The 12,242-nt window shown below is 36.2% G+C and overlaps 1 protein-coding gene across 1 annotated transcript in view; it reads right to left on the minus strand.

The window, feature by feature from the left end:
- The window catches only part of LOC107097505 (ubiquitin-like modifier-activating enzyme 1), a 43,729-nt gene that overhangs the window by 25,965 nt on the left and 5,522 nt on the right, over positions 1-12,242 (minus strand). The window contains exons 7-18 of the mRNA XM_015394666.1: positions 12,044-12,176; positions 11,730-11,827; positions 11,500-11,649; positions 10,088-10,252; positions 9,598-9,702; positions 9,411-9,491; positions 7,978-8,133; positions 7,561-7,726; positions 7,267-7,463; positions 7,080-7,144; positions 4,945-5,155; positions 1,310-1,384 (exon numbers count right to left, since the gene is read on the minus strand). Coding sequence (XP_015250152.1) covers positions 1,310-1,384; positions 4,945-5,155; positions 7,080-7,144; positions 7,267-7,463; positions 7,561-7,726; positions 7,978-8,133; positions 9,411-9,491; positions 9,598-9,702; positions 10,088-10,252; positions 11,500-11,649; positions 11,730-11,827; positions 12,044-12,176 — 1,602 coding nt within the window. The remainder of the gene's footprint in view (positions 1-1,309; positions 1,385-4,944; positions 5,156-7,079; positions 7,145-7,266; positions 7,464-7,560; positions 7,727-7,977; positions 8,134-9,410; positions 9,492-9,597; positions 9,703-10,087; positions 10,253-11,499; positions 11,650-11,729; positions 11,828-12,043; positions 12,177-12,242) is intronic.

Consider the following 12,242-nt stretch of genomic DNA (forward strand, 5'->3'; position numbering starts at 1 on the left):
GAGGAGCCTGATCAGTGGGAGATTGCTCCTCCCCAAATGCAGGACTAACAGACTGCGGAACTCCTTTGTTCCTCAAGCCATCCAGCTGTACAACTCCTTACCACGGGGAAGGAGGAGGTGATAAGAAGAGGAACAAGGCTCAATACCCCCTTCCTTGGACATCTTATGCAAAACATTACCTACCGTCACTTATGTGCCATATTCTTCTCTCTCACTGTACAATAACACATGACAACTACTGTAAAGCCTGTGCAATTTTTGTAATTATTGATAAAGTTGGTACATCTCTACAGTGCGAGTGCAATGCTATCTACTGTGTATCTTAGCTATCTACTGTGCAGATATTTTATATCTAAAGGAAACATATTCCAGGACATTACACATTTTTTCTTTTTTGTTCTATATACATTTTTTGTATTTTTATCTTTAATGGCATCTTTTTTTTTTAACTCTTTGTACTCCATATAAGCTACTGGAACCAGAATTTCCCTGAAGGAGTAATCCCAAGGGATAAATAAAGTTGAGTCTAAGTCTAATCTAAGCCGTCTGTCACAACCTCTGCGACATGTTCAGCACAAACCAAAAGCTGAGAACCACCTCACTAGACGAGGAAGTAGAAAACACAGCCGTTTGGAGCTTTTTCAAAGTCTCTTTGTGCCATCCAAGATTGAGTGTAATTTCTTTCCAGGAGTTTTTCTACAATCAGCTGATAGTGGTGGTATTTTCGGCCTAAATCACATGATACCTACAGTATAGGAAGAACTGCTGCTCATTCGCCACGTGTTTCTGCAATGAGCTGTTCCCGTAGTTACAAATTTTCATTTGTGTGCTTTGTTAAAATTCTGTATGCATGGATGCCTCTCGGAGCTAATCCCCTTGGGGAGCAGTGGGCAGCCATCGTGGGGATAAATGCTTGATAAAGCAAGCATTTATCAAAATCAGTATCAGAACGATTATTTTGGAATTGGAGTTATTGTTGTTAATTTGTTGGATTGGATCACACAAGTCGGCTACTATTTGCATCAGTGAGCCCTGACTGCTTATGACCATGTCACATCTTCAGTTCTGCCCACTGTAGAGCTCATATTGTTCCTGGTTTATTGTGAGACAGATAAACAGCTTTGTTATCAAGGATGTCAGCTTGTGTAAACAGCAGATGATTATATTTAACCGTTCATTTGTAGCCAAGATAATATCTTTAAAGGCACTATCAGAAAAGATAAAGCTGGAATGAGAACGAATTCCTAAAAACACATGTCTTTTTTATTTCCAACAGTTTGGTGCATGAATAAGATTCAGATCTACTCACATTGTTAGGGTCAAATGTCAGGGGATGGGGGCATCTCTTAGATCCAGACCAAAAGGGCAAACCATTGGCGGTCAACTAAAGGAGGGGGAGAAAGAAAATTCCTTTATTTTAGTTATGAACAACTGTAATACCATAGTGGATTTAATAATTTGCCACAGACTTTATTGCAAAGATAGAAGAAGAAAAAAAAAAAGACCCCAACAACATAGAAATAGTTCAAACACTGTCAAATCTCAGTGATCTAGTGACAGCTAAATAATTATTCTGTACATTTTTGTTCAATTCAATGCACTTTGAACCTTAAAGTACAGAGTTTTCTGCCATGGAAACGTTTTTATTATTCAAGTATATTTGTATGTATGCATGTAAAGGTCTTATTTACTAATTTCTTCTTATTTTGCTCTTTTGTCACACAAATGTGATTTTTGCATGACGATAACTATATCAAATACCAAAAGCAGTTTTTAAAATGATGATTTCAATCATTAGGGGAATTCTAAGGGTGGCAATTAAGTTATTAGTTATTATTATTTAGAAGGGAATAATTTTTTCACAACGAATGGGTTGGATTAAGTACCTTTTTCTCCTGGTGAATGCTCCTCCTTACAGAGGAATGGTTTAAGGAAATGCCATGATGGCAAGGGATGAATTAATAGATGGATGTTTCAGACAATTTGACAGTAAAACATTGTCGGAAGCAAAAAAAAAAAAAATCCACAACTATCAGGCCAAGTAGAATAGACCTCAAATTCTAGATTTGTCCGAAACAATATATATTGTTGAGCTAGACCGACTTAAAGAGTAAATAACCATTATTTTCCACATTTGGTGTATTTTACTTCCTACACTGCAGCCAATTCCATTCCTTAAGATACAATTTGTATTGTCACCCATGTGTTGCCTGGGACACAGTTGGTAAGTCTGATAGAAGAACAAAAGGTCCTGCAGCTTTTGATGTTGGCAAATGGTCCACAAGTGGATTCAGAGAGGGTGTCTTTCTGGCTGCTCCAGTTTTCACTGCAGGAGGTCCTTCTAATGCAGCAACAGGGATAAAAAGCTGGAGGCCTTTTTAGAATAGAGGACTTTTCTTTAAGAACATTGAGTTTATATAATGATGTTCCTCTGATGGCCCATGTAATCAATTTCTAAATGTAATTTCACTTAAACTTTAAGCCCAAAGGTAATGCTTTGCAGACAAACACACAGAACTTAATCGTACATGTATGTATATGTATGCTACATGGATGTTACATTAATTTGCTTTAATTTTTTTATATATATATTTTACATCTACTGATTTGTGCCTTGTCAAATTAACAACAAATAAACATATTGTTTTAAATACTGGTATTTTTTTATGATCGTCTTATCATGTGGTTTGAGGATTATAGGTGTAATAAGTCTGACATCCAGACATGAAGTCCTTAGGGCTGTTAGGGGTCTCACAGCTGCAAAAGTACATTAATACTTGTTATTATTATGTATTTATTTTTGTCATATTGTAAAAGAAAAACAACCATAAAAAACAATAAATTACATTCTAGTATCATTCCTTATGGTTACTCATGACTCTACAATAAACTGTTGTGAAAAGAAAAGTTACTTTACAATATTTACTTCTGTGGAGTGAATACATTATTTTATCCAACATTTTCTTTTAAGTCATGTGTTAAACCAATCTCAAATTCTATAGAATTAGACCTACATGAAGGATATTTTGAAGGAATATATACTTTTTTTTTTTTAAATCAGTGTTGTAGAACTTTTATTTATCAATTAACATTTCCTGTCTTCATAGGAAGAGCAATTATGTTCACATTTCTTGGTATTGGCAAAAAATATATATTTTTGCAGTTTATTGTTAGCATGATAAACTCTATTTGAGAGTAATGTAAGCCCAAAAAATGTACTGTATGTTTTCTTTTTATATTTTTTTTCCAATGTTAAAAGAATCAATCAATAAACATAAATATATTTAAAAATATTAATAATGCAGTAACTGTATTCTGTTTAGTAGGGAAAATGCTCTATCAATTACTTGTGAGTTGGGCATAATGTAAGTTAGATATTAAGGGGTGCTCTTTGAAATTGAGGAAGTTTGATTTTTTCAGAGAGCCTCTGTAGTCTCTGCAATTTGCAGTGACATACAAAAATAACAATACACTTAATTCCAGTAGATGTTGCTATGGATAAAAAAAACAACAATTGTTTTACTTTTGTAGAAGACAGTAAATGGCAAAAAACCTGATACTATTTTAACTCAATGTTACCTAGCTCTAACACAGAGAGAAACATCTTTTCATCAGTCTTGAAAATGAAAAAGACAGCATGACATAAGTGAGATAAACATGTTTATCTTATAATCGAGTAAAAGGGGAAGGGGAACATTTCTAACGATCACAGCGTTAGAAATGGCATAAATTTTAGTGAGTGAGATTATGCTACTGCAATAAAAGAGGAAATCATCACAGGATTTTTCCAGTTAAAAAAGTACGTTTTTTTTCATGTATAACGGTAGCCATTTAAAGCAAAACTAAAAAAAAAAAAGTTAAAATTTAGCTCTAACATTTGAATATCACTATATACTAATATATTTTAATATTATTTTGATTTGTATCATATTCCTTGTTTTATTACTTAGTCTTATGAATCTGAAAATATGTGCATTTCTCTGAGTCTTTAATCTTCCTCCTACTTTCACATCAGCAGCTGCATGTTTGCTGTTGATCTAAGCAACAGCATGTTTAAACATACAAAATAAAAGAGGATATGCAGCTATATGGTTATTGTATAGCAAAATTCATAAAGCCAAGCTTTACAGTCCAGTCGGCTGTCTTCATCAGGCCTTAGAGCTGTAAGCGAAGGCAACAGACCAGTAGTTGCTGTTTCATGATGTGTATGGTTATCTATGACCAGTATTTGTCAGGTGTGCTTGTGACAGATAACTGACATCAGTCACCTTATCATAGTTCCTCAGAAAGTCTGTGGCAACCAGAGAGTTTCCACAAGAACAATGGAAATATAACTGTTGTTTAGATAAAGTACGACAGAAAAAGAGAACAAAAAAACCTGCAGCTGCAAAGACAACCATAGGCAGGATTGGGGTTTGTGAACTTTACGCAAGACAATAAAGATATAAAGTCGAAAAAAGTTCTGCTTTTTGTTTTTTTTAAGACATTCTCAGACAATTCTCCTTGCTTCGACAAATATTTGAGCAGACGTAAGGGGAAAGAAAACAGTCAGAGGAATCTACATAATTGTGCAGGACAGTAAGTGATAGCACAGCAGGGCCAATTGCAGGAACTGGGGGTTAGAAACTGGGGTTAATGAGGGTTTGTTTGGGTTGACACTGATCTGTGTCCCCTACCCCCACAATATTAAGCATGACACCATCGTCTACGCACTGCATTTCCTTAGTATCCCTTTGAGGCCTCAGACTTATTTGTCAGCACTTGCTTTTAAATAGTAAGAAAAAATGACACAATGAATGCTTTAAAGCCAATGTGCTGATGCTGACACAGGAAGTTAGTGCACAGAGCAACAGCGCCCCTATGTGTCCTTAATCATTAATTGCATGTTTATGATATCTGACTCTAAGGATAGGAGTTGCTGTTTTAGGCTAACTAGAATGTTACCTCTCCAGGAGGAAAACAGTGCAGAAGCTGACAGATATCGTTGTTGTACAGCGTCTCCCATTTGCGTCGTGCCCAGTTCACACAGTCCTCCCAGCTCTTAGGACGCTGTCCTCCAGCTTCCCTCTCCCGAAGGCTGCTCCATACGCCTTCAAGAATCTCTAGGGCCTCAGCATCCCCATGGCCGAGAGTTCGCTCTATGAAGTTTGAATCCCTACAAAAACACAGTGCTGCTTTTAATCATAGAATAAACAGTTTACAGAAAAATCTAACATAGAGTAACTAGGTAAATATCTAAAGCTAAAGGTATGATGCCTAAAAAATAAATGGAATGGAGGTTTGCTTAACAAGATAACCATTACTTGGATTTCCAAATCCATTTTCTTCATGAAGAATGACAAAAGGATGATTATTGTTGAAAGAAATCTTTGTTTACAGGGCATATGTGTTAGATCAAGTATACATCGAACTTTTATTACTACATGCAAAACAGCAGGTGCAAACATTAAGATGGCAAATCGTCCTAAAAGTAGTGAAGAATGTCAACAGTGTCAGTGTTAAAATATGAGAAGACTCTGAAAGACACGTTATAAGAGGCTTGAGGGGTTCATCTTCCAGCATATCAGCAAACCTAAAAATACAGCCACATCTATATGATAACTGTTTGATGAATGTATAATTATGTTAGAGTAGAACAGACAAAGTCTGTATTAAAATATAATTATGAATTTGTGACAAGACATAATAAAAAACCTTCAGAGATGCTCTCAAAAGAATCAGACTATGCTTGCGCCATTTTGAAAAGAAGAATGGGAAAAGGTTTTTAGTATTTTAATTTGTAAATCCGGTAGAGACCTATTGTACCTTAAAAGATTAAAAATGGAAATAACTCAAGAGGGTTGGCTATAAATGTGCAACATAATAATAAAAAAAAAATCATGCATTTTAAAAAAAATCTCTTTAAAATATTGTTAACTGCATACATTTCACGGTATATTTAGCTTGTACCATGCAGGCCAGAGCCTCTTTCAAATCTCATACAGGGGAAACTCATTCCTGAGCTACTACCGTGTTCTATTTCATCCTACGCTACCTTGCAAGCATAATAGGAACAGGGGCTCTTCCCCATCTTACATGTAAACATGCCTAAACGGGAACTTTCTGAGTCATACTTCTGCATGTAGCGGCATGGGTGGGACACTAGTGGAATAAAACAAGCATTCATTTCCATGACCTCATTTATGATGAGTTACAGTTTGTTGGACGGTGATATGAGAATGACCATCATCAGAAAAAAAAAAGTCCAGAAGGCTTTATTGTACACTGAAAAACAAATAGAATTCTAAAGTTAATCTCTTCTTTTCTATTCGCGTGATTGGGTAAGCACGAGACAGTTTGGGGGATTTTATATAATCTAAGCCAAACAAAGAGAAATACATTTAAAGCATTCATTTTAAAGCAAGCCTTGTCCATTAATGTGTTCTTTCCTATCCTTAAGTTAAAACCCTTTTTGTTTGTCATAAGCTCAATAAATTGCACGTGATATTTCTAAAATAAGCTCAAACATAAATCATGAAAGCAATAGTAAAGAAGGCTTCAAAAATCAGCTTCTTTACCATAAAGTCTCAGATTAGTTTAGCCTAATAATTAAAAAAAATGTATGGCTTTCTTTCAACAATGATATTTATATTCAAAAACTTCAACAAAGGACAGAATCTGTGTAGTAATAGTTGCCCTGTTGACAGCTTCTACCACTGAGTTGTGTTGTGTTTGCTGCCATGCTTCATACAGAACGACTCTATTTAATAATTGAGACTTCTCCAAGTCAATTACCTAGATTAGATTTTATTTAGAGTAATGGGGTTGGGAAACCCACTCCTTTTGGGATTTTGGTTGTCAAATAGATCCACAAATGTTTTATTATATCTATAATTCATAATTGTTTTCAACTTTGTCTTTTAAATAAAATTCAGTACAGTTTGTCAATATAGTGAGGCCAAATCCTGAAAGTTCAGTGAGTTGTCAAAATATGTTTGTCCAAGTAACCATAAAAAAATTAAGAGTCCTGAGCCCAGTATGAGGAATTAGCTCTTGTTTTGACCCTAATTAGATCTGATGAGGGTGGAGTCCCGCCTCACCTCAAGAATAGATTCACATTTTCCGGTGTTTGTTTAAAAAGTCCTTCAAACTGGTCCCTGGCCCACTGAAAGGATAGCAGGTTTAATTAGTTTACACAGTTGCAGAGTAGAGCTGTTATTCATCTTGAGCATTTCCTTTGACTCTTTAACAAAGATAAATACAAGGCAGAGGAGCTCAGCTTTGTACCTGCAGTGTGTGTTCAATCCGGTGTGGGAAGTTCTTCAGAGTACAGAGTGGGATAGCATTACCAGAGCTCGATTTGGCCGGTCCATATGACTCAGTCAGATGAGGTACCACCACCAGAGTATGACCTTTGCTTCCTAAAGTTCCCCCTTCAAGCATCGGCTTCTGGTGCTGAACACAGCGTTTATCGAGATAAACCCCTAAGAACACACCAAGCAAAGGAGTCAACATTTTTAAAACTGATCTTACCATTTTTTGTTAATAATAGTTTTATGTTATAATGCTAATCTCCTTTACTAGCTTCCACATTATCAAGTGCAGCAGCCACTCCATCCAGGCCCATGAAGAAGCTGTAGTCGTACACTCCCTCACTGTCAGGGTCCAGGCGGTTCTGGTGAGCTGTGATGTTAATCTGTGGGTTCATCTCTGCCACTGCTTTGGCTGCAACCTCAGATTTGGGTTTCTGTTTACAGAAACATGAGCGGATCAGTGATTAGTGTGTGAAAATACATGATGGATAAATGAAGCAATACATGATGGATAAATGAAGCACTTAATATGGACAATTTCACATGAGTTGTGTGTAATATAGGATAGAGACCCTCAAACAATCATGGAGACTGTTCCACTTACTATCTGTTGAATTTGACCAATCATTCAAACCTGCAAATATCTGGTTCTTAGAAAAACAACAGATTTGGTGAGATTTATTACCCCAATATCCTTAGATCTGAACAGAAACTGCCGATTCAGGTTGGATTTTTCAATGTAGTCCATGTCTGTTACAGTGATGTGGCCTTCTTCTCCTGCACCAAGCCCCATGAGAGCAAAGTTCTTTAGCAGCTCACAGCCGATGGCACCAGCACCAACCTAAAAAAAAGTTTTCAGTTTTTCAGACACAGGTGAGACTTCTTTATATATCAGATTAACAGAATAGTTCTTATACAGATTTTTCATCATAACACTAAACTATTTCTTTAGAGCTGCAAAAAATATTGAATTTTCTACTGAAATATCAAAATGTTGTGTGATACAATTGCAAATAAATGTTTGAATGTGGTATATTGTATTACATTACTGTCTACGGAGGTGGGCAGAGTACCCAAAAATTGTACTCAAGTAAGAGTAGTACTACTTTAAAATTTTTTACTCAAGTAAAAGTAAAAGCAGTCATGCAAGAAATAACTCAAGTAAAAGTAAAAAAAAATATTCGATAAAAAGGCTACTTGAGTACTAACTGTTGGATAATAACATAAAATTTAATGTCTATGCTGGCAAACAGACTTTATGTACAAGTTCTGGCATTTTAAAGACTCAAATCCCTAAAAACTACAAATAAATGCCATGAATGTAAAAGAACAAATGCATGCAGAAGAAATACCTCAACCTATTTTTTTCAACATAAAACTTAGAAAACCAATCCTTACAATAATAACTGTATATATGTTAGGACAAGGTAACGACTTCCACAGTTGATATCTACTGTTTACTGTATGTTTACCGGATTTTGGAAAAGTTTAAATTACTCACAGAGAAGAGTAGTTAAGAGATTTTGCTCATGTAGGAGTAAGAGGTATGACATAGTAAAACTAATCCTAAAAGTATATATATTTTTAAATTGTTGCTCAAGTAAATATAACTGAGAAAATGTAACTAATTAGTACCCACCTCTGTCTATTAAGTGTAAGTAATTTATGTTCTGTCTGCCAATAATATATTGGACCATTTGGATTTACTTATATGGCAAAAAGAATTTGATGACCAAGATTCTACATATCATATATAGATAAAAAGTGGTTTTATTGTAAGGTGTTCATGGCAGTGCTTTCCTGATATTCTGCTGCCCTGGTTTAAGTTGATTACTACATTCAGCTTTTAAAGTGATTAAATAAGCTACATGGTACAATGTCCTCTTCAATAATAACAACAGATATGGAAATTGAAAACAATTTTGCAGGAAACAGAGATCGGGCTGGGTTCTTTTAAATGATCACTGCAGCCAAAACTTTCCACTGTCAGGAAGCTGAACCCATTTCCTGTATGTGGCTTTATTCACACAGAAGATCAAAGAACTACACACATAGGATTTAGGCTATTTCCAATTGAAAGTCTGCCCTCTGATGGACAGACTGCTAATCTTTCCTCACCAGGAAATACTTCTGCCTCAGGAGCTTTTGTTGGAACTCTGAGCCGAAGACGACAATCTGAGCGTCGTACCTTGTGCCTTTCTATGAGAGAGATAAAATGAAGAGCTTAAATGACAGAGTAATCATCAATCAACAGTCTGTTTGACTGATAAGGTTGATGTTTAAATCGAACTAATCATTTGCATACTGATGAGAATGAGCTCTCTTCCAGACAACCTCCGTCTTCAGGGAGACATTCCAGGGCGTCAAAATAAAGCCATTGTTGTAGAGGTGTAAACTTCCCACTGCATGCCTGCAGGGATATTCAGAGAGGGAAAAAAATTTTGATTCCAAATAAAAACTAACATTCAAAGCTCTACCAGGATCAGTTGCACACAAAGATGCACCAATCAATTCCCTTACTTTCTGCTGTATAACAAATAACAACCTCCATTTAAAAAAGGCATATTTTTGATTCTATAAGGTATATACATATCAAAGAAACTAAAATTGATATTTATTAAGCGAATATGATCAGTGCATCTCTTGAAACAATTCACCAGTGTTTCTGTATCACATACAAAAAAAACAGGTCTGATCAGTTTTAGTTTATAGAGCCTTAAGGGTCATAAGGGACCCTTACATTAAAAAGAGATTATGTAATTTAACTATATATGTATATTTAAATTTGAGGCTACCTTAATAACTTCCTGAGCAGCCAGACCTCCAAAGAAAGCGTTCATAGGAGCCAGATCACCTTGGGCGGTGTAGGAGAAGCGCCTCACTGCAGCTTCATCTAGTTCTTCCAGCTTTGCATCCTCATTCAATTCGTTCACGATGTTAATCAGAGAATCTGCATCTGCCTATATGAGGTATGAATGACTTTTAGAAGTGTGTTGAAACAACCATGTTTATTGCATCTTACAGTGCTCTAAAACAGTAAGCCCCCCCCCCAAAAAAAAAAAATTTTTTTCTTTAATTTATTGTTTATTTGGACGTGTTTAAGATCTTACTTTGATATCAGACAAATGACTAATATACCATTTCCCCTAAGGTCTTGAGGCTTATCATGATGCTTAATAATAAATGCTAAATAAATCTTATCTTTTTTTTTTTCCAATAGAACTTTTGACCATTTTTGCTCTGTCTCTTTCTAATTGTTGACTCATAAACATGAACCCTAACCCTAATGGTGTTATCCATTTCTGTGTTATCCATTTGTGGATAATGGCATTTACAAGGCATCCCTCATGACTCCTTCAGATTAAATATAAACTGTAACTTTGATCACCGGTAGTTTCTGTTGTTTTTTCTTTTCTAACCTGCTATATAATTTTTTTGGTTAGAACATGATGGTTTGTTTTTTTCGAAGCCTTTTAACCTACAGTATGTCATGTTGTCAGGTTTCTGGATTCTACAGGTTAGGCATTAATGAGTCTCTTTCCCACTGAAATTGATGGGTTAATGCATGTTTTTCAAACATGGTGCTAACAATTGGTATTTGGCTCCCTTCCCATTGGCAAAAAAACCCCCAGCTGGCGAGCTGCGTTGTCTCTGTTCGCCCGTGACTGCGTGTCTGGTGACACCATCACATTGGACTAGCTCTGATGCTGTCATCAGTGTAAGATAAATCAGGAAAGTAAACAATGGAGAGCAACATGTAAGGAAGCCAGGTCGTAGTAAGTGTGCTTTATTGTTTCACTCCTTTATCTGTCTGAATCACTCTTACCAATGCTGCGCCATGTTTATCATATGTAAACAGATTTGTTTCCGCTTGTTAGATCAGACTGGGATTTGTTGACATCCGTACATCGGGCCTAATGGGATCACATAAATTAGCGGATGAACCCGGCTCTAGTGTTACCAAAGCATGCTGATCAGAGCCGATTGTTCCCAGGTTTAAACGGCTTTTTCAGCAAGTGGGAAAGGGATATAAGGCTGGGTTTGGTTAATGAAACCCAACTCAGGTTTCAAAAAGGATTGGTTTAGATAATTTTTTCCTTAATAAATCACAATTTGTAACTGGTCCTAAAAAAACAGTAGGAATGTGTAAAGGGGGAATACTTTTCAGAGTACTGTCATCATATCATCAAACGACGTCTATACTGACCTGTGACCAAGGATTAGGAAGCCGCTGCTGTTCCTTCACAAACCTGTGTAGGGCTTGGAACGCCAGGTGCAAAGTGTTATGTCTGCATATTTTTCCGTAGTCGTTCAAAATTAGCAGTTGATGGTCATTTAGAGCCTCACCCAGTGGTTTCTGCAATGCATTTGGTTATCATTTTACTTACTGTTGAAACATTTCCTGCTAAAGTAAATGTTCAAACTGTGAACACCTACAAAATTCAGTATGAGGGGCTCTTTCACTTCAGTCACCATGCCACCTCGTTCATACTCGGAAAAGCCAGAAGTGTCACAGATGCTAAAGGAATACGGGCCTGGTGATCGAGATGACAAAATAAAATTACAGGGAGAAAGATAAAAAGTGTTTCTCTTAGAATCTACAGGATTTCAACATGATCCTCTCCTGATGCTCAGGCATGAGAAGAATGTCATGTAACTCAATGGTATCATGGGGCAAGACTGTCGCAACCATCCCAGCAGTTAAGAAAATACAAAGCAAGTAAAAGTGTTTATAGTTGAGCAACACCAACCGCAGACTTTGATCTCCACAGGGCCCCTTATGTTTAGCTCTGTCATGCCTTGGACCTCAGAGAACTTTACTTTAGAACCGTCAAAAAGTCCATGTTTCTGGTCATCTGCACAGATAACAACTCCGGGATTGTCCTGAAATAAAGTTTGACACGTCTTAGAAATCTTTCAGACAAATATAAAGATTTCATAATAAAACAT

The sequence above is a fragment of the Cyprinodon variegatus genome, unplaced genomic scaffold (genome assembly GCF_000732505.1).
Source record: "Cyprinodon variegatus isolate N-32 unplaced genomic scaffold, C_variegatus-1.0 Scaffold702, whole genome shotgun sequence".
Lineage (NCBI taxonomy): Eukaryota > Metazoa > Chordata > Actinopteri > Cyprinodontiformes > Cyprinodontidae > Cyprinodon > Cyprinodon variegatus.